Genomic DNA, 25,435 nt, shown 5'->3' with positions numbered 1-25,435 from the left:
ATTTAGAAAGTAATATGGAATCATATCAAAGAAGTACAGTGAACAGTAATTCCATAGTCATAATCATATATATAATGACTACTTAAAAGTTCACTTGTGACTACACGGAGCAGGTTAGGGAAGGGAAGGGAAGCTTGGGGTGGCTGGTATAAGACTGTTAAATCCGGTTCCCTTACAAGAAGTCAAGAAGGAATATCCAAAATGGATAACTCGCATTGCCTAGAAATAGGGAGTTCAATGCCAAAAGAAACAGCTCAAGAAATTGAAGAGAGCTGCCTCTTAGGAGTGGCTAGGATTTGGGGGGAATACTGTTTTTCATTATAAGCCTTCTAGGACTATTTGAGTTTTAAACTATATGCATGTGTTCATAAATAAAAGTTAAAGAAGGGGAAAAAAGGAAACCAGATTTTCAAGACAGATCAATTAGGATGTGATTATACATGTTAAAAATAACTTGATTGGAATTGGCAGCAGAAACAAACCTTCCTGCCACCTTTAACACGTGATGACAAGCTTACTTATTTGCAGCCAACAGCTTTTTTATGCAGTCAAGTGTTTTACTGGCTTTAAACAAAATACAAAGGCGACTAATTTCTATATTATGACTAAAAGAGATATTTATATAATACAAACGTTTTTGAAATTAAAGCACTAATGAATGATGTAGCTTTGCTCTTCTTGGTATTCAAAGCCTGAAATAAATCTAATTACCACACACTTGGCTTTCTTGGAATTCAGTTCTTAGAAGCAAAGAACTCTTGCACGTGTTGGATCTCACTGTAAACAAGATCATTCTTAAAAGCAACCCAGTAAGTTGACTGGCAAGGAGGTCCCCAAAAGACATTACAGGACAGACAGAGAAAGATCGACGTGATGTGTAAGTGAAAGCCTGGGACTTCGATTAAAACCTCCAAGGGCAGCATCCTTCATGGATTTTTGTTTTGTTTTGTTTTTTTCATCCTTCGTGGATTTTAAAAGTGTTCTACTGCGCTCTGGGGAACACAGAACCCAACCTCGCTGGTTGAAGCGGAAAATGTATTTAGAAGACATTAGGCTTCCTAATCCCCAGGAGAGTCAGTTCGGAAGCCCCTCAGCCAGAAACCGAGGACACCCCGTCTCAGCACCTGCCGCTGGGAAGCCGACCGCCCCGCACCCCTCCAGGACTATTACAGGGCATGTGTGGTCCAAGGGACTGAGGCAGTGCGATCTAGAGCAGAACTTAGATCCTTCTCCCCACTCCATCTATCGCTAAAAAGAAAGAACTAGTAAATATTTTGGAGGGTTCTGATGCATATCTGCTTTGGGGAAAGATGGGCAAGGAGGTGTTCAGCCTTTGTGGGTGCCCCCCCCACAGTGCGTAGGCACCAGCCCTTTACTCTGGATTATCTGGCAGGGAAGGATCATGCAGCTAGAAAAATGGGAAACAGAATTCCCATCATTCATACCTGTCAGGAGGAAGCGGGGGACAGGTCTTGTTATTAAAGAAAGAAAGACCCCAAACAAGGGCTAAGAAGCGGTCAGACTGAGGCAGTGCCACATGGCTTAGAACCTTACCCTCTACGATTCTTTGCTCTTAAGATAGACGGTTGTTGTTCTGTTCTCTGAGTCACAGAGACATCCGACTACTTATAATACTTGGGTCTCTGACTGATCCTTTTAATGTCCTCCATACTCATTTCACAGTCATTTAATTAGTTCCTTTGAAACCTGGACCTCAGAAGGGGATCCACAAAGGTATGGCCTTGGTATCTAGCCTGGCCTGGGTTACCCGACGCAGACCTACTTACTTTATTCAGAATGGAGCGATATGGGGAGTGAGGTAGGGAAGGAGGGAAAGAAAGTGAGACGGGGTGTCTCTCCAAGCTGACCTCCGCCTACTGTCAAGGGCAGCTCACCCTGGGACCGGGCAGGACCAGATGCCCATAGGGAGCATGAACTGCTGTGGCTCAGGAGGACGCGAATCTCCCATTAGGAGGGGTTCATTCAGTACGTTACCCCCCGCCCCAGCCCACATTCTCTGGGGCACATGCCTGAGTGCCTGAGGGCTCCTGGGAGTCTCCCCCTCGGAGTCAACAAGAAAGTTCCAGGGTGGCAGATGGGAAGTCGGGAGCTGTGGGGTGGTGTCCACAGCCAGACAGGTATGGCCATGACTGTGCCAAGACCCTCAAGTCAGGTGTAGCCAAGACGATCTAAGGTAAGAGATGTCCTCACATTGTGTCCGGCTCACTGTCAAAATCCCAATTCAAAAATTCTGGTAATATTTTGCTATTTTCTTAAGAGACAGAGCTGATGTTATTTTTGAAAAAGCAGCACTAATAAATAGAAATCAATACCATTTGGGCATTTGCCCACTGATAGTGTTTGTTTCTTTAAGCAGGAATCCCCCACACAGAAGACTGCAGACCCCTAGAAGGTTCTGGTGCTGCAATCAGGGGGAGCCTGAATGCATGAATTCGACCATGTGCTGTCAGCAGACTGTGTCCACAATGCTTTCCACACATGTGCAAAGGCACTATTTCATAAGTATGCAGATGCTGTTTTGATTAATTAGATACTGAAATCTACTCAGTGAGATGACTCTCCATTCCTAAGAGCTCTTTTCATGAAGGACGTCATAGATAGGCTGGTCGTTCATTCTCTGTCTGCCTTCCCAGACCCAATCTTGGCCTTTCCTCCCCCTGCTGTGTGTCTCAGGAGGGAGCCCTTGCCCTCTGACTTCTAGCTGGACTTGACCAATAAGAGACGGGATGGTGAGAGAAGTCAAGCTATTTGTTCTGACTCTCCACCCATACCCACACCTGCCCTTCGACCTTGGCTGGTCCTGAGACCCCTCTGGCCTCCAGTTTCCCCATCTGTACAATGGGGGGTTTAAGATAATCTTTGAGGTGCATTTCAGTTGCTGTTTTTACTTCTTAGATCCTGGGAAAGAATAGTTATTCATATCTGCCAAACCCAACAAGGATGAATTCCAAGCTGATCTTCCCTCATTGCTGTCAGGATGCCTCTTCAAAAGCAGATCAAAATGACGAGACAAAAGTAGTTTCTGATGTGTCTTTATCTCCTTCCACATGAGGTGTTCACTAGGGACTGGCTCCTTTTAGTCATCGAAACCCAGAGCTGCATTTAGTAAATACCAAGCAAAGAGTCAGGCTCAACTGTTGGGATCAGTTTTTTCCTAAACATCAGGTATGTCTCACTGGGCATAAATGAGGCCATCTGCAGTAGAAAACATCACCTAGCACACTTTGCAGGTGACCCCTGTATTCACGGGGCATGCCCCAAATATTGTATAAAATTGCCCAAAGGTGAAAGGGAGTCAATTTCTTCTCAACACATTTTCCGAAGTGGATTAGAGGGAGCGTATCAGCCCTTGGCCACAGAAGTCCTTCATCCTTAAACACAGAAGGGTTAAAAATTCCTTCTTGAACTCAACCTCTCCTAACAAAGTTTATCAGTCTAGGGGCTGCACCCAACTCCAGCAGCTCAGAACTTCAAACGCAAAATATGAAGCATCTGAAATATGCGAGTTCATCCTCTTGGCATCTGACCCCTCAGTGGTCCTCGCCTCCTGTGTGGCTGGAGGCTTGTCCTAATTTCAAACGCGTGCGAGACGATTTTCCACAAGTTATGCTTGCCGCGCTCAAAGCTGTTTTTATAGTCTCTATCTATCGGTTTCCCAGGGACGTGTTCCTATTTCTCTTCCCCACATGAAGTTTGATTGTTTTTTCGGGTCCTGTCTGGAACTGCTTTGGATATAAAACATCTAAATTTAAAAATATCCTCATGCATATCAAAGAAGAATGCAAGGACATTAATATTATCCCATAATGCTTATTACAGATTGCACAATGGGTAAAATTCTAGGCCTGTAGGATTATACAAAAACACTATGGGATAATAAGCATATGACTTTCAGTTTTTCTTGGATACTATTATGATTTCCTAAATATTAAATATTAACACGGTACTCTGTAAGATGCTGAGCTTTCTTCCATTTCCTTCTGTAAACATAAACATCTGACACTACTGTATTTGACCACCCAAAAAGGGTACTTTTCCTTTGCTTCCTAAATATTTCCTTTTCTCTGGGATATTTTCCAGGCAGTCACAATTTTTAGTATTAATTTAATTGTGATTATGACTCCAATGTCATGCTTCTCAAATGAGAGTCCACATAGCCCTAGAAATGGCAATCATTTGCTAAAAACTAGAGGTTTGGAGTGCCTGGGGGGCTCAGTGAGTTGAGCACCTGACTCTTGTTTTCGGCTCAGGTCATGATCTCGGGGTCACGGGACCAAGGCCTACATGGGGCTCTGCACTCAATGCAGAGTCTGTCTCCCTCTTCCTCCCCATCCGCCCCTCCCCTTGCTTAGGCTCTCTCTCTCTTCTATCTCAAATAAAGAAATAAATAAATCTTAAAATTAAAAAACCTGGAAGTTTTTCAGATCAAAATGATTTGAAATTGACACAAGTCGAGATTTTCTCACTATAAAATCAACAAGAAATAGTAATAACAATAGCAAAACAACAAAAGTAGTAGGATGCTCCCAAACCCAACTTAGAGAGAACAGGTCACAATCACTCTAAAATGCGAAGGATGTCTTGATATGTGTCTGTCAGATTTAACAATGCACCCCGTGTATTTGTCAAACGAAACGTTATCGTTGCAGAGATATAAACGTTTCAGCCTAAACGTGACTTCCTTTTTTACTGTAGTAGGAAAAAAATCTGACTTTCAGCTGCATGAAAACAATTTCTTGCAATGATATTTCTTTTAAAAACTACTTAAGTTTTTGAAGAAAAATCACTGAATCTTAAAAGATATTTTATTTATTTCTTTGAGAGAGAGAGCAAATGCACCTGCTTGTGAGGGGAGAGGGGGAGGGAGGAATCTGAAGCACACTCCTTGCTGAGTACAGAGCCTGCTGCCAGGCTGGACTGTAAAACCATGACCTGCGCTGAAACCAAGAGTACGATGCTCAACTGACTGAGCTGCCCAGGCACCCCGGATTTTTTTCAATTTAACGGAGAGGCTGGGATTTGGAATAATCCATTGGAAAACATGAAGCAATAAATAGCTTCAAGTTTCCTGCGGGGTCAGTTTCAGAAACACGTTAGGAGGTGAACAAAGCTCTGTGAAGGGCACACTGGTGACACCTTGATTATGTACACATAAACTTTTCTTGCTTGGATCAAAAAGAGATTGCCAGGCTAAAACCCATGAGTATTAGCAAACAGCACATCTCAGACACAAGTGAAGGAGCAGGGAAGGGACTCTCCAACCAGCTGAGAAGTCTGGCATGAACGATCAGTGCATTTAACGGTCTTTGCTGCTTCGGTTAATAACGTTGGTGTAAAGGCTTGTTAATGTGCAAGATGCTTAGCTGTGGGATATCTGAAAAGGTAATTTTTAATAGGGTAAGGCTATAACAGCGTATTCTGTTAGGGGGCCCATTCCATTCTGTTCCATCCCATTCATAGTAAGGATAGTGCTCACGTCTCTGAAAACGAAGAACTGTGCCTAACATTGAGACAGAGGCCAGTGTGGGGGCTGGTGAATGTGCCCCAAACTTCTGGGGCATCCACAGAGAACAACACACTCTTAAAAGGAGAGAAATGCACTCAGTGGCTGACTATTCGACTTTTTTAGAAACACTATAATAAAAAATACACCAAGCATATAACATCGTGTATAATGCAAAACCCATGTGCATTTATAAGATCATATAGACATTTCTAGCCTTTCTTTGTGTTACTGGGGGCTGCACATACAGGGTTCTCCTTCATCCACACTTGAGAGATAAGGTATCAGAGCCCTGCACCTCCAGTTTAAGTAGAACATGATGGTATGGACATAATTCGATCCAGCCAAAATGTGAAACTATGCTAGGTATCAGTGGACTGTTTTTTAACTTAATTTAATTCTATTCTATTCTATTCTATTTTTTTGGTTTTAAGATAAAGGATCCAAATGGGACAGGAACCAAGATCTTCACCCAAATTTTTCATTTACCATTCCTGGGGTACTGTGGTTTCAACAGAGCAGAAACACCTCCCCCGCCCCAACCCCAGAGCAATAATTTAGCTCACTGTCAATGTTGCTGCTGAATTTGAAGCTATATAGAAGTCTGAATTTTAAAAATAAAACACACCAGGGACACCTGTGTGGCTCAGTTGGTTGAGCGGTCGACTCTTGATTTCAGCTCAGGTCATGATCTCACCATCATGAGATCGAGCCCCAAGATAGACCCCACGCTCAGCAGGGAGTCTGCGTGAGAGTCTCTCTCCCTCTGCCCCTCCCCACCGCTTGCTCTCTCCCCCTCCTTCAATAAATCAATAAATAAACAAGAGTTTTACAGACTAGTTAAGGAGATGATATTAACAAACAAGAAATGAGTGCCATAAAACTGCGTTTGGGAAATAAGCCTGATACATGGGGTGAGTTCAAGCGTCTCACTGGCTTGAAAATATCTGACTTGTAGCTGAAAATATCTGACTTGCCTACCTCACCGGGTTGGTAGCAAGACCAAAGAAATAATGCAAATGAAAAGGGGGGCTAGAGACTTTCATGTGGGTGTCTGAAATTCTTGCTATGATTTCCAGTAATTATAACAGCGTTTTCTGTGAGGGGGCCCAGGCTGGCAAGGAAACATAAGCCGGCTTGGGAAGAAATGAGCGAGGAATACGGCAGCCAGGGAAGGTTTGACGGATCGGGTAAGGTGTGCGTGGGTCCTGAAGACCAGATGCAATCTGGAGAAGTGAACGTGAACTGGAGAAAACCCTGGACAGGGTCAGTAAGTGAGCAGATGGTGATCATCTGGTCAGAGTGGGAATGGGAGGAAAGCAAGTGTGGGTTAGCTGTGTTAGACTATACAGACCTTCAAAGTCAAGGAGCAGAGCTCGATCGGACATGTCAGAGCCAAGGCTCCACTGCACCAGCAAGGGGCTACTTCTGGAAATAGAACAGTGACAAACACCAGGAACAACCTAACACTTACCTAAAAGTAACGCATATTCCTCTCTTCTTCCCCCTTCTCTCCCTTTTCCTTCTTTCTCAGGCTATGGTACGGCTGCCTAGCGATACCATAAATCAGCGAACCTTCAAAGCACTTTAAGCCCCCCATAACACAGGGTCTCCCATGCCTCTAGCCACCAGTGGTTTCAGTGAGATGCCCAAAATTTCCTCATTTGGGGAAATGTATAATAATTGAAATACAGAACAGAAGCTGAGTGCAAAACACTCATTTGGAGATAAAAAGCTGCTCAGCTTGAGTTTACTGATCACATCTCTGGGACTGGAAAAAATAAGAGTAATATTATAATAGCTAACATTCACATTCACTGAGCACCTACTGGGTGCAAGACTCATGAATTAGTTCACTTAATCTTTCAAAGACCTTCAAGGGGATATTACTATTAGCCCCATTTTTTCCTAAAGATTTTATTTATTTATTTGACAGAGAAAAATCACAAGTACGCAGAGAGGCAGGCAGAGAGAGGCGGAAACAGGCTCCCTGCCGAGCAGAGAGCCTGATGTGGGGCTCGATCCCATGACCCTGAGACCATGACCTGAGACCATGACCTGAGCCAAAGGCAGAGGCTTAACCCACTGAGCCACCCAGGGGCCCAACTCCATTTTCTTGATAGAGAATCTGAGGCCTTTGGTCCCAGAACAGGTAACCATCAGAGTCAGGGTTTTAAAGGTTATTCTAGGTTCTAAGCCAAAAGACAGTTAATATGGAAATGAGTGAGCATCACAAAAAAGAACCTTTTTATTAAACAGATTTGAAAACTAGAATCATCGGGGTGCCTGGGTGGCTCAGTGGGTTAAAGCCTCTGCCTTCGGCTCAGGTCATGATCCCAGGGTCCTGAGATCGAGCCCCCACATCGGGCTCTCTGCTCACCAGGGAGCCTGCTTCCTCCTCTCTCTCTGCCTGCCTCTCTGCCTACTTGCGATCTCTGTCAAATAAATAAATAAAATCTTAAAAAAAAAAAAAGAAAGAAAGAAAAGTAGAATCATCAATGCAAACTCCTTGTCCTAAAAAACAAAGGGGTGATTACAAAACAAATACCTTTCATATATGCAAATTGATTTTTCAAAGTGGAGAAATGAATATCTTAAAATTTCCTAATTTTGAATTAAGAAATGAAAACAAGATTCCACTTAATGCAATACATATATGCAGGCACAGCTGCATACACTGAATTTCTGTAAATCAAATACTAACTGCATTTACAAAAAGGCTTCTCTAAGGTAAACAAGCAATAAATAATTAATAAAATGAAAGATCGTTTTGTAATTTGAATGGTCACTCAATAATTTATCTGTTTTGTGAGTTTGGATTTACAGCAGACTCCTGACATTCCTGAGGCATAAAACCGGAACCTTCTTGAATTCCCAGATTCACAAATACAAAAATGTTTATAGAGGCTCCTTGCTTTCTTGCGAATCACACGTCTACAGAGAGTCATGTACATTTCCTGTTCCCAGGAAATTTATATGCTACACACTACAAATGAATCACACTTTCACATTTCACTTGAGGTGTATCTCTCACTCGGCTGTCATTTCTTACAAAAAAAAAAAATTTTCTCATTAATTAATGAGCATTATTGCCAGTGCACAAGTAAGCAGGGAATAGCAAAGCTAAATGACCCTTCTCCGTACATGTATCTTGCAAGACAGACTTTTCAGAGCCGTATCTCAGTCAGACTCATGACACGGACCCTCAGGAGAACACAGAGACTCACACACCTGCAAGCGAAATCCACAAACACTGAGGATCTACACATTCATGAAGTTTGCATGGGCTGCGGCAGGGGCCCTATCTACAGAACCCACAGAAATCCCGCTGTTCTTGCTAACCCAAGAGTTTCAGAACTCTGCTGCGCTTTTTGGTGATGAGTCCAGAAAATGTGATTATAGAAACCTTGGCCCCAGGAATGACAGGAATTTGCCTACTCATTCAAAATACCTATACTTTGTGTGGTTGGGGTTGGTGAAAATCACAGTTGGATGGCTTCTCTGCCTTCAGAATGGAGCCCAGTCATAGTCGGTACACTGCACAACGGAGTCCAGCAGCTGGACGTTCTCGAAACACTGTCCTGGGATGCTCAGCCTCTGACTGGAGTTGAAACCGCCCCCACCGCCACCCCAAATGCCGCTAACCACAAAAAACAGGCAGGACAAAGAGAAAGCATGAGCAAATGAGACAGGAAGAGAAATGAAAGAAAGAAAAGAGAGAGCATGAAAAAAAAAAAAACTGGCTGCCGTGCGGGGACAAAAAAAAAGAACAAGACAGACATTATCATTTCAAAATATACAGCTTATACATTTCGGAACATATTTGAAAACACTCCTGCCAGATTTCCAAATTATTTATTTATTTATACCCCTTTCTTGTTCCAGCATTTTGCTGCCAGATTAATTTTCCTTCAGTTCAACTCTGATCAAGTTACTCCCCTGCTTAAAAACCCCAATAGCTCCTCACCGCTTGGAAAATCGAGTTCAATTTCCTTAGCCTCCTATTTCAGGCCCTCCATAATCTGGCCCCGAACTTCTAGCCTAACCTTACCCTGCACTTCTTCCCTTTACACATCCTTCGCTCCAGCCAAAATATACTCCCTGATGCCCCCTGCCCCCATTCTGTGTTTTCCGGCTTTGCACCTATGCTTGCCCTGGTCCCTCTGCCTGGAATGCCTTTCCTGATAACTGCGTATGTCCCGTATGCCTGACCTCTCCAGACTCCGCCTGGAGGTCGCTGGGCTCGAGGCAGGCCCGAGGTTATCAGCAGCAGACCCTGCAAATTTTACCCACGTGCTTTATACACATCGTGTCACTGGACTCTCAGAGGAGGAGGAAGTATCTTCTTACTGCGGTCCCGGGGACCTGGGGCTGTGTCCTCTGCCCGCTGCTCTTCCTGCTGCCCCCAAGGCTACCTCTCACACAAAAGAGAAGGTGGCTCATAAATCAACGCCAACACAGTGTGGCAAAAATTGCTTTTAAAGGAGAAAAGGTGCACCTTCCTATTCTGCATGAACTTGACATCGCTTGTCCAGTCCCAACGCACAGTTTCACTGGAGAGCCCCTTGTCCGACCCTGTGAGGCCGGACGCCACACAAGCTGATTGCAAGGGCAGAGGCCCCAGAAGTCCAGGGGGCCAGGGTGGGACAGCTGATACCCCAGATGCCCCTCGGCACTCCCTGCTTGGAGACATGAGCACAGACACAGGAGAAAGACCACCATCGTAAACGTCAGGAGCTCGAGTCCTCCTTGGAATTCTAAGAACAGGCCAAAGGCTTTCTAAAGATAGCGTTTCTCACCAAGAGTTTGAGAGCAGGTTTCTTCCACTCTCCATACAACCTCTAGAGCCAGCTTCAACAAACACGGCAACCGCGTGGGGGACAAGACATCACGACTGATGGACGGGGCCCTGCTAAGTACGCCAAGCCGCCCACAACCACACACTCACCGGACAAGGGCCAAAGCTCTTACATGATGAGTATTGGTGTAACCTTAAGGACAAGTGGAATGTGGGCTGTACGCATCTGATATGCTTTGCTTTCTAACCGTCAGCATCAAGAAGTGACCCATATTGCCTGGAAGGGAAGAGCCCGCCCCTCCGTTTTCTCCCCTTCCCTGTGACAGGCAGGTCTCATGATCACAGCAGACATCTCATCCCAGTTCCTGTAAGTTTCCCTCCAAACCAAAAGCCCTACTGTCCTGTTTCAATCTGACAAACAAACAAACAAAACCCAACACCATTTGTTAGAGCATGACTTCAGATGAAAACTGGTTCAGGGATTAACTGAAACGTCACATCCCTCCCCTGGACAAAACTCGACTCGGTCCAATAAATGATGGCTCCCTCCATAAAATTTTAAAACAAAGGTGACTTCAGTAACCACGTGAAATCTATGGTTGCCCTGCCAGTCTCTCACTCTGTCTGCTGCTGACTTCTGGCCTCCTGCAACTCAGGACACGGCTCTTCTGCCCTGCGCCTCCCACCCCTGCCTGAGCTGGCTCTCTCCACCCCTACCTTACTGCCATTCGGCCTTTCCTCCCCAGCCTGGCATCCCCCTCACCCTTCTCCTTGTCTCCACGCTGAAATGCTGTCCATAGCAAGATTTAAGAGGGAAAAAAAATTTAACTGAGCACAACTAGAACTCTGTTTCCCTAAACCTTTCTTATTAATTACTAAGTAGCACTCTTGAGTTGGAAATTCTGTTGATGGGCTCCAAAGCTGCTGTCAGTTCTTAATCATTTCCACTTACAGAACTGCTACCTGGCTTTTGCTCTCTTTTCGGTTCCAAACTACAATTCATATGCGAGCTTTCCCTTGTTTGACTTCTGAGCCATTTTTTTTTTAAGATTTTATTTATTTATTTGACAGACAGAGATCACAAGTAGGCAAAGAGGCAGGCAGAGAGAGAGGAAAGGGAGCAGGCTCCCTGCTGGGCAGAGAGCCTGATGCGGGGACTCGATCCCAGGACCCTGGGATCACGACCTGAGCTGAAGGCAGAGGCTTTAACCCACTGAGCCACCCAGGTGCCTCCTGAGCCATTTAAACATCCAAACACAAGTTTGTAAACAAGGGGTGACATGGTTTCTTTACAGAGGTTGTTGGGGATGGAGGGGGTGTGTGTATTCGGACACCTCAAAGCAGAGAATGAAAAAATCCACATTAAAAAAAAAAAAAAAAAAAAAGCATGGCTCATGGACGGGTGAGCTGAACAGTGGGAATGTGATACCACAAGTAGTGATGACCCCTTGGGCTGCGCCCTGGGTAAGCGACAGAACCTGCACCGTCTCCATCCCGGCGCAACGGGCCCAGAAATGTGTGCCTTCCCCAGGGGGCCGCCATCAGGGGCGAGAATGGAGACATGACAGTCCCAGAACAGAAAAGAGAGGGACACGTAAGAAATCTAGACATTTCTCCCATGTGAACAGACATGGCTGCAAGCGAACAAATGCCTTATATTGTGGGGTAATAATATATACCACAATTAGTATCTTAAAGAGGAACATATCCCAGGATGGACTCAGTGGGAACAGCATTCAGATTGAAAAGACCTCAAATAGAGAGAGTTGTTGGTGCAGCCTGGGTTTGCAGGGAAGAGACGCGGCAGTGACGCACGGGATCTCCAGATCCGATGACAAGTGCTCTCCACAGTCCAGGCTGAAGAGAGCTGGGTTTGGAAGCAGGATAATCCGGATACAGATGATCGCCTCGATGACAATTTTGTTTTGCTGGAGGAGATATAGCCTCAGGTACGGACAGGAAGTACAAGTCCAAGAGCAGAATGAAAACTGTTTAATACATAGATATCAGGCAATCCCGTTTTTAGAAATTATTCCCGACCTAAATCCCTCCACTCTAGGTACCCTGCACTCCTGAAGGAATCCCTGATTTAAAGGATCATTCTGGGGGCGCCTGGATGGTTCAGTTAGTTATGCATCTGCCTTTGGCTCAGGTCATGAGCTCAAGGTCCTGGGATCGAGTCCCGGCACTGGGCTCCCTGCTCAGCAGGGAGTCTGCTTCTCCTTCTGCCTGCCCCCCCCTCCACTCGTGTTCTTTCTCTCTCACTCTCTCAAATGAATAAATGAAATCTTTAAAAAACAATAAAAAAATAAAGGATCATTTTGGAAATCGGGCCTGTCCCCAACTATTGCAGCTGAATGCAAAATCCTAAAGCCTTCTCTGGGGAAATGATAACCAGTTACCTATTGCTTGGTTTTTATTTACTTGTTCAATGTGAACATATTTTAGAGAGAGCATACAATGACAGACGTCCATCAGATTTATTTGCATCATTTCCCTGATTACAGAAGCTTTATACAGGCATTTGTAGCGACCCTTATGCAAAGCTCGGTAACTTTATGAAGGCTTCAAGGATCTCATCTCTGCTCAGTAAAGAACGGGGACTCATCCTAAATTTTCAAGCAACGAAAAGGGTTATGTCGTTGCAGTCTGAAAGACTGAAAAATGGTGCAGACAGCAAAAAGGCAGTCTGCGTGTGGCCCTCTCCCCTCCTGTCCCCGTGCAAGACCTCACTAATGACTCCTGCGACACCCCTCGTTCCTGAGTTGGGCACAGCACAGCTACACTCAGCCAGGGCTGGCACAGGCTAGGAGACCACGTGGTGGGACCCACATACTATCTTCCAAAGAGAACAGCCACACTGATAAACAAACAGCATGCCCCAATCCAGAGGCCTTCCAGGGGAGGAAAGAAGAATTCACTGGGCTGGTCAAACAAGGCCCCAGGGGCGAAGATGGCTGCTTTCAGATATCTGAAGGGGGAAACTGGGCCTTTCATTCAGTGTGGTTCCAAAGGGTAGTCAGGTAATAATAGCACCCCATGGTAAACAGTGGTGGCATCACAAGAGTGCGTTGTAGGGTAGGCAGGGTGAGGAGGCGGGGAAGGAAGTCAGGGTGAAAGTATGCTGCTGCACGCTCTCTCTCTTCTTCTCGCCCAACCTCAGAGACACAACAGATTTCTCCTTGAATCCTCTGTAAATGAGGCCCACTGATCCATGGAATGTTCCACTGGGATTTCGAAGAAAGAGAGACGGACAGGTACAGCTGCTGTTTAATAGCTGTGGGGGGAGGGGCTATGCAGATAAAGGGAGAATTCTTGGATAAATACAGAAAGGACAGGCTGAATTTGCAATTTAAGTATACACTGCATACTCCCTGCTTACTTTTTAGCTCTAAACCCTCTTATTCTGAATACCTCTCAATGTCTGCCCAAGACTAATTTCTCCATGTCCGTGCAAGGTGCCACGAAGTGTCCCGATGGCTCCTTTGGGTCATGTCCCCACTGATCTGTACTAAGAGCCCTCTGCTCAGGGGGCCCAAGGGATGAAGGCAGAGTCCCAGGATTTCCTGGAGAAGTCTTGGTGGTCTTGACGTAAAAACACATTTGTTTGTTTGTAGAGGAAACAAACCTGTCCAGGCTTGGCGACACAGAGCCGAGCGAGAAATTCATCCGGAGCCCCTGAAGCAATGCCCTGCTCCCAGCTCAGCAGGCTGTGGTTATGTAAGTTCTCATTTAATCTGATCCTTCCATTTTATTTTGTGCTCAGCGCTGATCATCCATACCTTGGACTCAGTTCCTGCATCTGTAGAATGGGAACACTGCGGGGACACCCAACCACGCCCACCCGGGCCAGCCACACTATGGGATGGAGGCAGTCCCCATGGGAAACTGAGCTTTGGGGAAGAGAGAAGTAACAGGACTGAGTCTCCTTATTTAATATTTTGCAATGGGGTTAAACTCCACACTAGGTCGCAAATCCTTAAAGAGATGAATCTGTTCACTAGATGTTGAAATATATCCTGAGGCTCTTCTTTACTAATTACTTAGAATGACACTAGTTCAAGTGCCAGGAAAGAAACTGCTTTTACAGGAATCATTTACACTTTCCGGAATACCCTCCAGCAGGGACAATGTTCTCCCTCAAATAATCTTTCCTTTTCGAAATCTTTAACTCCCCAGGGAAAGACAAACAGAGAAGTATGATTCCTATGTGCGCCCTTCCTACATTCTCCCTACTCTTCAGAAAGAAAGAGAGAGAGAGAGAGGGAAAGAGAAACACAGCATGGACGCGAGGAGTAGCCATTTTCCACACACACATAATCCTAGCCCAGTGACCCAGACTGTGGAGACTGGGGGTGGCGGGAAGAGTCATTGCTAACCCTTCACTTCTCCCTGAAACCATCCCCGACACTGGACACAGTGGGGTAGGAAGGGCACCGCGGAACCCCAGCCTCTCTCCCATGCCCCTGTATAAATGCTCCCCGGTCAACTTGAATCATGACGGCAGAAGGTACAGGAGTAAGGGGGGCCCACACAGTTATAGATCATGCATACGTAAGGGGCCTACCTGCAGAAATCTCTAGAAATGTGAACACCACAAGAAGAATGAAAGACTGATACCCATATGTTATATTCCAATTCCAATAATCCCTCAAAGGTATTAAGAAGCCCTGTGAGTCTATGGATGAAATCAGAGTTGGCAGCCTGGTGGGTACCCTGACTTGTCACGAATTTCTCTTACAGACCTTGGCTGGGGCCATTCAGGATCCACTCCCACCCCCATTCTTACAGTTCAGCATCTGGATTTCCTTTTTGGGAATGTCAATCAGGCGACCCACCCCTTCACCCCTCAGGCCAAGGGGATGGCATGTGGCTTACACCAAGCCAACTGAGCTCTTGTTTCCAGGGCTTTGAATCTTGGGTGGAGAAACCTGTTGGAACGTATCCACTGCAGCAGTAGCACGTAAAGGAAGACCATCAATTCTGTTCACCTGGACTCCCAGAACTTCCTCAATTTCTGTCCCTCACCAAGCCTGGTTCTGCACACTTCCTGCTGATTTCTCTGACTTCCTGGATATTCTTCCAATAAAATCCTTTTGTTTTGACTTAATCAGAATCAGTGCCTATTGCTTGCAAAAGAAGAAGAGTAACTAATACAGATGCCTAGCTTCTGGACCTGAGGTTTTCCGGGCCCAACAAATTTTAGATGATTCTAAAAATGTCTATTCTCCCTAAAATTGTCTTGTTCCTCCACAGTCAGGAAGAATAAGAAAAGCAAAAGAGAGAGGGAGGGAGAGAGAAAGGAACATCTCCTGATTCTAGAAACTTCCATCATGTCCCGCTCCAGCTGACCCCTCCTCACTCCCACAGGCAAACACTGTTCTGATTTCCATCACCCCAGCCTAATTCTTCCTGTTCTAGAACATCATGTAAATGTAATCAGACAGAATGTACTCTTGCATCTGGCTTATTTTGGTCAATTTAGTATTTCTGAGTTTCATCCAGGTATTTATACATTTCAGTAGGGTGTTCTTTTTTCCTGCTGAGTAATACTCCATTCTATGAATGTACTTCAGTTTGTTTACTCAGTGTCCCGTTGATGGATATCTGGGTTGTTTCCAGCTTTGGGGCTATTACGAAAACAGCTGCTATAAACATTCTTAAACAAATCTTTTTTATGGACATATGACTGCTTTCATTTTCTTGAATAAATGAATTTTTATTAACCACTGGAGAAGCTTTCTTATTATAATACCTTGCAGAGAAACAATAACATACTTTCAGCAGGGGAAAAGGAAAATGCCTATTTTTCTTTTAGGACAGGAGAGGTTCATAGATACCATTCTATTAAACCCCAAATCCCTCTCCAATAGCTTCATTCTTTCCATCTGCACACACCCTTGTTTCTCAATAATTCTAAATAAACCTTTCTCTCTCCCCTTAAACTAGCAAACAGTCTCAACATGACTTTTTCATGGTAATTTTTTTAAAATTCCCAGTTGTGTTCCCAACAGCCCATCGTGGTTTTATTTTCTCACTTCTCATTCTCTCTTTGACCTCTTGCAGTGTTCAGTTGTGTTGACTGGCGCTCTCTCTTGCTCTCTCTCTCTCTCCTATCTTGCTTCTTAAGAAAAACTAAACTTCAATTACTCAGTTGATTTTTGCCATGAAAACAGGTACCTAAAGACTGGTCTTAAATGCTCACCACTGTACAAATCCTTCTCTTGGCTTCCATCCACATTGATAGGAGAGATTCCATAGCCAGGCTCTGGGGTTTGAACATGGCTCTCTCCCTTGCTTAGCTGGGTGACTCTGGCAAGTTATTTAACCTCTTTATGACTCTGTTTCTTCTGTGGCTGATAACGGGATCCACCTCGAACGGTTATCATGAACATTAAATGAGCTAGCACTTACAACTGTGCCTGGTATGTAGTAAGTCCTCAATTAAGACAAACAGTTCCTACTTTCTCATTTGTTCCTCATTGTGGTGTATGTAATAAGAGAAACTTACAAAGCATGGCAGACTTCTTAATAGAGGAGATGAAACCAGAGCATATGATGCCTTTCCTAGGCAACTCTAACAGTTGAGCCTCTTACCCGTACTTCCCTAAGGTGGACATACTGCCAAGCTGCTTCCTTGATGTCATTGTCCTTATGATTCTACACTCTCTTGAAGGTCTCATGCATTGTGGTGGCCTTAATGATCACACCAAGGCCAATGACTTCAAATATAGGTCAACAACCATTAAATATCAGTATCTCATCCCCAACTTTCTGCTTGGTATCTGCTACCATTCATTCAAACTCAACACGTACAAAACCAAAATCCTTGTTTTTTTGTTTTTCCACAAGGAGATTGCCCTCGGGATTTCTCTTTGTCCTCAGTGTATATGCATACACCAAATATACATGGCCCCATCTTGCCAGTTCCCCTAGGGTGTATAAGAGAGCCCGAGAACGGATCTTGTTAAGGCAACACTGAAACACTCTCTTGTTTCCTGAAGGCCTGTCCAGTCCACTTGGGAAGGTTCATGGTGACTACAGACCCTGCAGGAGGCCCAGGCTGTGGGGGTGAGCATGCCAAGTGCCTGGGAATGAAGCTGCTTCATTAAAACATGAGCGTCCTCACCCCGGGTCCAGCGGGACTTGGTCCCAAGCCTTCCCATCTCATGCTCACACTTGTGATAACACTGTGAGTGTTTCTCTCTGGGAGCCCTTGCTCCATGCCTGAACGTGGTGTCCATGAAAGGGCAGTTTGCGGGGCCAGGGGAGGAAGCAGGGGCACAGCTGGGCAGCTGGGCACCTGGGCATCAACATTCCATCTCTGCACCTCCAAGCTTTACTCAAGGGGAAGAACTTGAACTCAAAGGCTCAGTCAGGTCCTGTGCCCATGGGAGGCTGTGCGGCCCCTTTAATATTCCCTGGAACAAAATCTCCTGGTCTTGCAAGCAGCCTGATCCAAGTCCCCTGGATGTCTAAGGAAAGCATCTGGGGGATTCTACCACAGCTTTCTGCCTGTGCTAGTCATGAGGGTGGGTCCATTCCTCCTCCTCTGGACACACAGTGGGATGGCCCCTCCGCCACCCTTGAAGTTCAGTATGACAAGTGACTTGCTTTGGCCAATGAGATGGGAGCAGCAACAACAGGGATGGCTTCTGGCAGAAGCCTCGAGAATCCGTGCGGGATTCACATACTCCCTGTCCCTGCCTCTATGGGAGCATAAGGGGACAGGCAGCCTCTGCCAGCCTGGAGGTCCCAGGAGGAGCAGCACACATACCCCATTACACACGCAGCACAAGCAACAGACAAACTTGGCTTCGAGAAGTCATTGGGACTGGGTTCTTTGTTGCTGCCACCTAACCCAGGAAATCCTGACAAATACCATGGCCTGTTCATGACCAGCCAGCAACCTCCGGCTTCTAACTCTTCCTCACCTCTGGCTTTTAGATTTCCCCGCTGTTGAGTTCATCATTCACAGATAAAGACCGACCCCTGCTGCTGGGGAGTCCACAGTGACCCGGCAAACCCTGGCCTCTGGTGCTGCCCAACCCCAGTGCCCTGAGCATGAAAACCGGTACCGTGTTCCCCACAGTCCGCATCTAAGCACGAGTCTTCCTATTAATGCGGCCTATGCTAGCGGGGCTGGCCGCGTAATTTATTGTCCAAAATGGTTTGGAGGGTGAACGGCGACTGGGCAACAGGCATAAACCTTTGTTGTCCCGGGCACACAGGGATGCGTGGGCACCCTAACTCTGACGCCACATCTCTACAGTCTTAGGTCTAGGGGTAGAGATGTTATCTCAGGAGAGATCGCCATATCCAGGAAATGTGATTAAAGGCTGAAGACGGGGCCTGTGGTAAAATTAATGTGTTTATCAGAGTGTCCTCTGCTTTTCCTATTCTATGTGGCATTGGACTGAGTGAGTGCAGCTGTTTCTCGAAGCAGGCACATGCGGGTAGCAGTAGACATCCAAACAAAACCAAGAACCCAATGCAACATCCAGCCGGGAAGTTGGAGCCTCCTGCGGAAGCATTAAGAGCGTCCTCCTCCTGCAGGGCAGCCTGGGAGTCATTTAAGAGGAAGAAGGACGAAATCAAGAAAACAATCTTAGCAGCAGAAAGAACTATGGAAACAAAGTCAAAGTAAATGCAATTATCAGGGACCTCGGGCTGCTCCTCTCCCGAGCACCTGAGACATATTAATGTCAGTAAGTATTTTCCAAGAATGCTGAATCTTCTAGACAGAGTAACACATTGTAGATGGTAGCTGATTTCTCTAATCTGCTGTTATTTTGCATTTCCTTTACTTTGTAAAATACCACGATTCTTATTGGTCCTCAAAATCTTACAGCTTATATGAAAAAGAGCTCCACATCACTCGGCATCAGGGAAGTACAAATCAAAACCACAGTGAGATACCACGTCACACCAGTCAGAATGGCTACAATTAACAAGTCAGGAAAAGGAGCACAAGTATTGGTGAGGATGTGGAGAAAGGGAAAGCCTCCTGCACTGTTGGTGGGAATGCAAGCTGGTGCAACCACTCTGGAAAACAGTGTGGAGGTTCCTCAAAAAGTTAAAAATAGAGCTACCAGCAATCGTAGTACTGGGTATTTACCCCCAAAATACAAATGTAGTGATCTGAAGGGGCATGTGCACCTGAAAGTTTATAGCAGCAATGTCCACAAGAGCCAAACTATGGAAAGAACCTAGATGCCCATCAACAGATGAATGGATAAAGAAGATGTGGTATATATACACAATGGAATACTATGAAGCCATCAAAAGAAATGAAATCTTGCCATTTGCAATGATGTGGATGGAACTAGAGGGTATTATGCTTAGCGAAATAAGTCAAATGGAAAAGACAGCTGTCATATGATCTCCCTGATATGAGGAATTTGAGCACCAAGACAGAGGATCATAGGGGAAGGGAGGGAAAAATGAAACAAGAGGAAACCAGAGAAGGAGACAAACCATAAGAGACTCTTAATCTTAGGAAACAAACTGAGGGCTGATCGAGAGGAGGGGGTGGGAGGGATAGGGTGGCTGGGTGATGGACACTGTGGAGGGTATGTGTTATGGTGAGCGCTGTGAATTGTGTAAGACTGATGAATTACAGATCGGTACCCCTGAAACAAATAATACATCATATGTTACTAAAAGAAAAAAGAAATCTTATGGCCTATGATCAAGAGGTATGTAACGTTTTTTGAATCTGTTTTTCTGTGTCCCAACCCCCACTTTCCACTGGGTTTCTGTCACTCACAACCAAGACTTCTAATTACTCTATCTACCAAGGGACAGTGCCATATGATGTGAATCCAAATAGTTCCCCAAAATCTGGGTCGGGAAGACAGGGTGGCGTATATATAGAAAAGATTGGCTATGAGTGGATAACTGTTGAAATTAAGTGATCAGTAGAAGGAGCTTACTATGATACTATCAACCCATTCTTTCTGTCTATATATGTTAACGTAAGTGTTAAAAAAAAAAAATCTCACAGGCCTCACACTTCAAGTCCAGCCCAAATCAAGGCAAACCAAAGAGCAAAAGAGGCAGAATCAAATGTAAACCAGACAACAGCGGACATGCACAGAACATAGCTGCAATACATGAATACTTCCGCAGAAGAGTTCTTGGCAATACACAGGGCTTTGGAGACCAGACCCAAATCTATGAGGGCCTGACAGGAGCTGGGGGCCTTGGACAGCCATGGCTGGCTGATGACCAGCCCAAACGATGCAGCCTTGGTCTGGCCAGGTGCTTCAGCTCCAGGCAAAACAATCCAGTAGACATCCCCCTGCTGGAAGAATTTGCTCTTCCTCCCAGGTAATCCCAATAAAGCAGCTATTACCCAAGACCCACAGTAAAGCAAGGGTGTGGCTCAGACAAAGGCCTGGGTAACTTCATCTCCAAATGTTCACTGAGGACTTCCGTTGTTGTTCCAACACAATATATCTCGCAGTTTATAAACACCACCGCAATTTGGTCTCTTAATTTAGGCTAGAGCCACCACCCTTTATGGGGTCCTGCCTTCCCCTGGGATTAGAGGTTCTTGACCCCAGCTACCCATTAGAAATATCTGGGATCTTTAGAAAAATCCTGATGCCCCAGGGGCAACCTAGACCCATCAAATCACAATCTCTGGGAGTGGGGCCCAGATGTCGATATTTCTGGAAGGCTCCTTGATGATTCTAAGGAGCCGCTAGGACGGAGAACCACAGACTTGGGTAGACCCGGATCCATCAGAGGCTTACTCACTGTAAATGGTGCCTCACTTCTCCGGACATCCCCTGCTACTGCTCGGACCACCCCCACTTTCTGATCTTCATGTGTGGGCAGACCTCAATCAATCCAGAACCTAGTTCTTTCCTCTTTCTAGGAGTTTCCTAGGGCTGCATGACAAAATACCACAAACTTGGTGGCTAAAAACAACATAAATAAAGTCTCAGAAATCTAGTTCTAGAGGCTAGAAGTCCAAAGGCAAGGTGTTGGCTGTACGCCGGGATCCTTTCTTGCCTCTTGTAATTTCTGGTGGTTGCTGGCAATCCTTGGTATTACTTGGTTCGTGGACCTATTACTCCAATCTCTCCCTTCATTGTCACTTGGCAATCTCCCTTGAAGTCTGTGTCCTTTCTTCTTGTAAGATCACCAGTCATATTCAATTAAGAGCCCCCCCTACTCTGGCAGGACCACAACACCTTCCACCTGCAGCAACCCTGTCTCCAGAAAGGGACACATTCTGAGGTTCCAAGAAGCACACTGTTTCAATCCGGGGCACTCCTAGTCACCCATAGAAAGCAAGTCTTAGATGTTACCTTCATCAGAATGCATATAAGATCGAGCAAACTGGGAGCACGATGCCTTTTAAAACATGTTTTCTTTCGGAGTCATTTTAGACTTCTAGAATGGTTGCAAAGATAGTACTGAGAGTTCCCGAATGCTCTTCACCCCGCTTCCCCTAACGTTAATATCCTGTGAAACTATGGTACCCTTATAAAAACTAAAACGTTCACAGCAGTTATGGTACTGTTGACATAACCCTATACTTAGTGCATCTTTCAGCAGGCATCCCACTCATGCCTTTCCCTGCTCCGGGATCCAAATCAGGACAGCAGCTTGCATTTAACACAACGGTTTTCAGGACAGAATCAAAGGGCCACCGCCAAGCTCTGATTCACGGCATCAAAACCTCACCCCAGGTATCTTCTCTGAGTCTGCCCTCTAGCCTCCCAGCCAATCTCACATTTGCATCCAACTAACTATGTTTCATCTCTTCTTCCCTCCTGTTCAGATCTGGTAACCCCAATTTTTAAGTCAGGTCAGTTCTTAACAGTTCTGAGGTCATGGGACACCTTTGAGAATCCTTGAGAAGGGAACAGATTCTCCTCTGAAGAAAATGCACAGACAAAAACCATTTTGCAACCAACTTCAGAGCAGATATCAATGCTTCCGTCGTCTCCCAGGGTTCCCACCAACACACGACTTCCCACAGTTTGGCGTCCCTGGGCATTGACTTTGTGATGAAATCACTATGAAGCCCTCTCCCAGGACAATGTCTCCAGCTCGCAGACATGGTGGCAGTGCTGTGCACTCTGGGTTTTGGACAATACCAGCAGTCCTGATCACTGCCTTCAGCCAACAGTGGACACTGAGGGTGGCTGGACTCTCCCCTTCTGGCCAACTTAGCTGCCGGTATTTAAGCCCACAAGTTTTGGTTGACCCTTCACCTCTTTGGAGCCCACCTTCTCTGTGATGAAAGGAATCTCCCAGAATTTAACACTTCTCAATCTGAAAGGCAGGTTATCTCCTCAGTTTCAACTAAGAAAAGTGACTCTGAGATCCAGAGCAGTATTACCGAATTCTGTCAAAAAATCAGACCTGCAGCCATTTTGAAACAGCAGGAAACTTGGTACCAAGGACAATGCCTGCTTATGGCATTTCAGCTTTGGAAAGAGCAGTGTGAACCACCACCCCCCATACACACAAACTCCAAACAACTGGCAACTCTACAACACTACACATCCTCTGAAGTCACCACACAAGCTTAGAGCAGGAACCAAGGAAAAGGGCAACTGCCCCCACTCAATCCTCACAACCTTGGTTTGAACCTCTCGCTCGCCCCAGTTCCTAAAATGCCGTTTGTCCCTCCCCCTCAACACCCAGTCAGCCTCAGATGCTTTTTTTTTCTATCAATGCCTCATCTCTCTGACAGATGGCCCAAGGGTCCTCTGAGCTAACCTGCCTGGCAGGCTCTCCTGTGTCCCGGGGCCCTACTTTGCTCTCTATTACCGGTCAAATCAGGATCACACCAATTCCTCCAGCATCAGGCAGAAGGGAACAGGGTTGGGGAAGAGACGAGAATAATTCTTCTGGGCAGAGCTGGGTCTAGGCTTACCTTCTGCAAACGGCTCCCATTCATAGAACCGGCCCATGAAGGGCTTGTTGTTGTAGGACGCGCACTGGACTTCCCGGATGCTTCTACTGCTTTCTGGACACACCTAATAAAACAGGTTTTAAATGTGCAGTTAGTGTCTGCGTCTTCTCAGAGCCCCAGGCCCATCCCAGAAGACCTCTCCAGCTTGAAATGTCAATCCTCCTCCATCAAAGGCAGCATTTCTGAAACCGTGCAGATCACCTGCATCAAAAATTTAAAATGCAGATCTCAAGGCTTCCTTCCAAGTTTACTACATCAGAATCTTTGGAAGGACACTAAAATTTTAACAAGCTCCCCAGGTTAAGCTTTTGCACCGTCATTTGAAAACCAGTAACTAAAACCTTCTGTTTCTGACAAATTTGTCTGCTTGCCTCCCTTCCCCCCGCCAAGGCCATCCATTTCCATCTGTTTGACTTTGTTCGTGCCATTCCTGGACATGGGATCAGATTCACAGCAAGCATGTACAGAATCCTCACCATGTGCAGGAACTGCTTTGAACACAGTACACTTGCTAATGCATTTAATCCTCAGGGTGACCCATGAGGCCAATCGGATAGTTTTGCAGATTTTTCACCAATGAGCAAACTGAGGCACAGAGGAACCCACACAGCCAGGGAGGGCAGAAGCTGGAGTTAAGGCTCAGTGGTCTGGTGGCCACCACGCTGCCCAACTTGTCTAAATTCTCTCCACCATCTAACGCCACAGCTCCCACCTTTAGAATGCAAAATAATCACCCAGAAATCTCACGGGAAATGCAAAGTCTTGGGTTCCTCCCCCCAAGGATCGTCAGTCAGTAAGTCTGGGAAGAGGTCCAGGAATCTGTATTTTATTAAACTACCCAGGTAATTCTGATATACTAGATTACTCTAAGAAAATATCCAGTTCCCTGTAGTTTCTTTCTTATCTATAAATGATAAATATGAGCAAAGTATGACATGAAATAAATAAATATGAAATATAAAAATAATACCAGAATCTCTAATGCAAATCATGAATAAAGCATGATCTACCTTCTTAAATCCTACATATACTCTTACTTAAGTGTGGGGAATGCGTGCATACGCGTGCCCGCGCCTGTGTGCATGCGTGTCTTAATAATCAGAGAAAAAGGAACCTGGTCCCTTAAATATTAATAACCCTGTGTATAAGAAGTCTCTGGAATAAACTGCTAATCAGGTTACACCAAGTCCTGAAGGATTTATAAAGAAATCTACGGTATGTATCAGAAACATCAGGTCTTTTCAAGAGGAGGGAACAAGAGGAGGAATAAAACCAGGTGGAAGCAGGGGCACCTGGGTGGCTCAGTGGGTAAAGCCTCTGCTTTCAGCTTAGGTCATGATCTCACCCTGGGATTGAGCCCTGCATAGGGCTCTCTGCTTAGCGGGGAGCCTGCTTCCCCCACTGCCTCTCTGCCTGCCCCCCTGCCTCTCTGCCTGCCCCCCTGCCTCTCTGCCTGCCCCCCTGCCTCTCTGCCTACTTGTGATCTCTCTCTCAGTCAAATAAATAAATAAAATCTTAAAAAAAAAAAAAAAAAAACACAGGTGGAAGGAAAAGCATCCCTTGCTTGATAAAGGTCAGTCGGGTAAGGCTGCTGGGTGGTCATGGCCCTGCCACAGCCTGAACCGAACCATATGCAGCAGGAAGCTACGGAAAGAGAATGTGCTAGAAACTGGTGGGGAGAGAAGGGCCCGGTGGACGGTCAGGGTGGGCTGAGCTCCGACATCAGTCAGAAGCCAACAGGCTGGGCAAGGCTGTCTCTGGAAGCCGGGACGATGGCGGCGCCCAAGCCAGAACCATGCAGGCGTCTGGCAACACCAGGCGTCTCCATGAAGGATTTGGCATCAAGATGTTTTTGACAACTCTTAGGTCAGAACCAGAGCTCAATGAGGATGTGATCAGCTGGTGGCTCAGGGGAAGTCACTGTCCCGGCAAAGAGAAAGAATCGCCAAGTGGTTTGTTGAAAATACAGATTCTCTTGGTTGCCTGGGTGGCTCAGTCGGTGAAGCATCTGACTTCATTTCAGCTCATGTCATGATCTCGGGGTCGTGCAATCGAGCCCCGCATCAGGCTCTGCGCTGAGAGTGCAGTCTGCTTGAGATTCTCTCCTCCTCCCTCTGCTCCCCTCCCAACTCTCTCTTTCTCATAAAAATCAATCAATCAAATCTTCTAAAAT

General features: G+C 45.8%; 1 protein-coding gene across 1 annotated transcript in view; it reads right to left on the bottom strand.

The window, feature by feature from the left end:
• THSD4 (thrombospondin type 1 domain containing 4) overlaps positions 1–25,435 on the bottom strand; it is a 557,289-nt gene that overhangs the window by 414,234 nt on the left and 117,620 nt on the right. The window contains exon 6 of the mRNA XM_059371952.1: positions 23,224–23,326. Coding sequence (XP_059227935.1) covers positions 23,224–23,326 — 103 coding nt within the window. The remainder of the gene's footprint in view (positions 1–23,223; positions 23,327–25,435) is intronic.

Source organism: Mustela nigripes, chromosome 13 (assembly GCF_022355385.1).
Source record: "Mustela nigripes isolate SB6536 chromosome 13, MUSNIG.SB6536, whole genome shotgun sequence".
Lineage (NCBI taxonomy): Eukaryota > Metazoa > Chordata > Mammalia > Carnivora > Mustelidae > Mustela > Mustela nigripes.
Note: the sequence above shows the minus strand (reverse complement) of the source record. Positions and strands in the feature narration are given on the sequence as shown.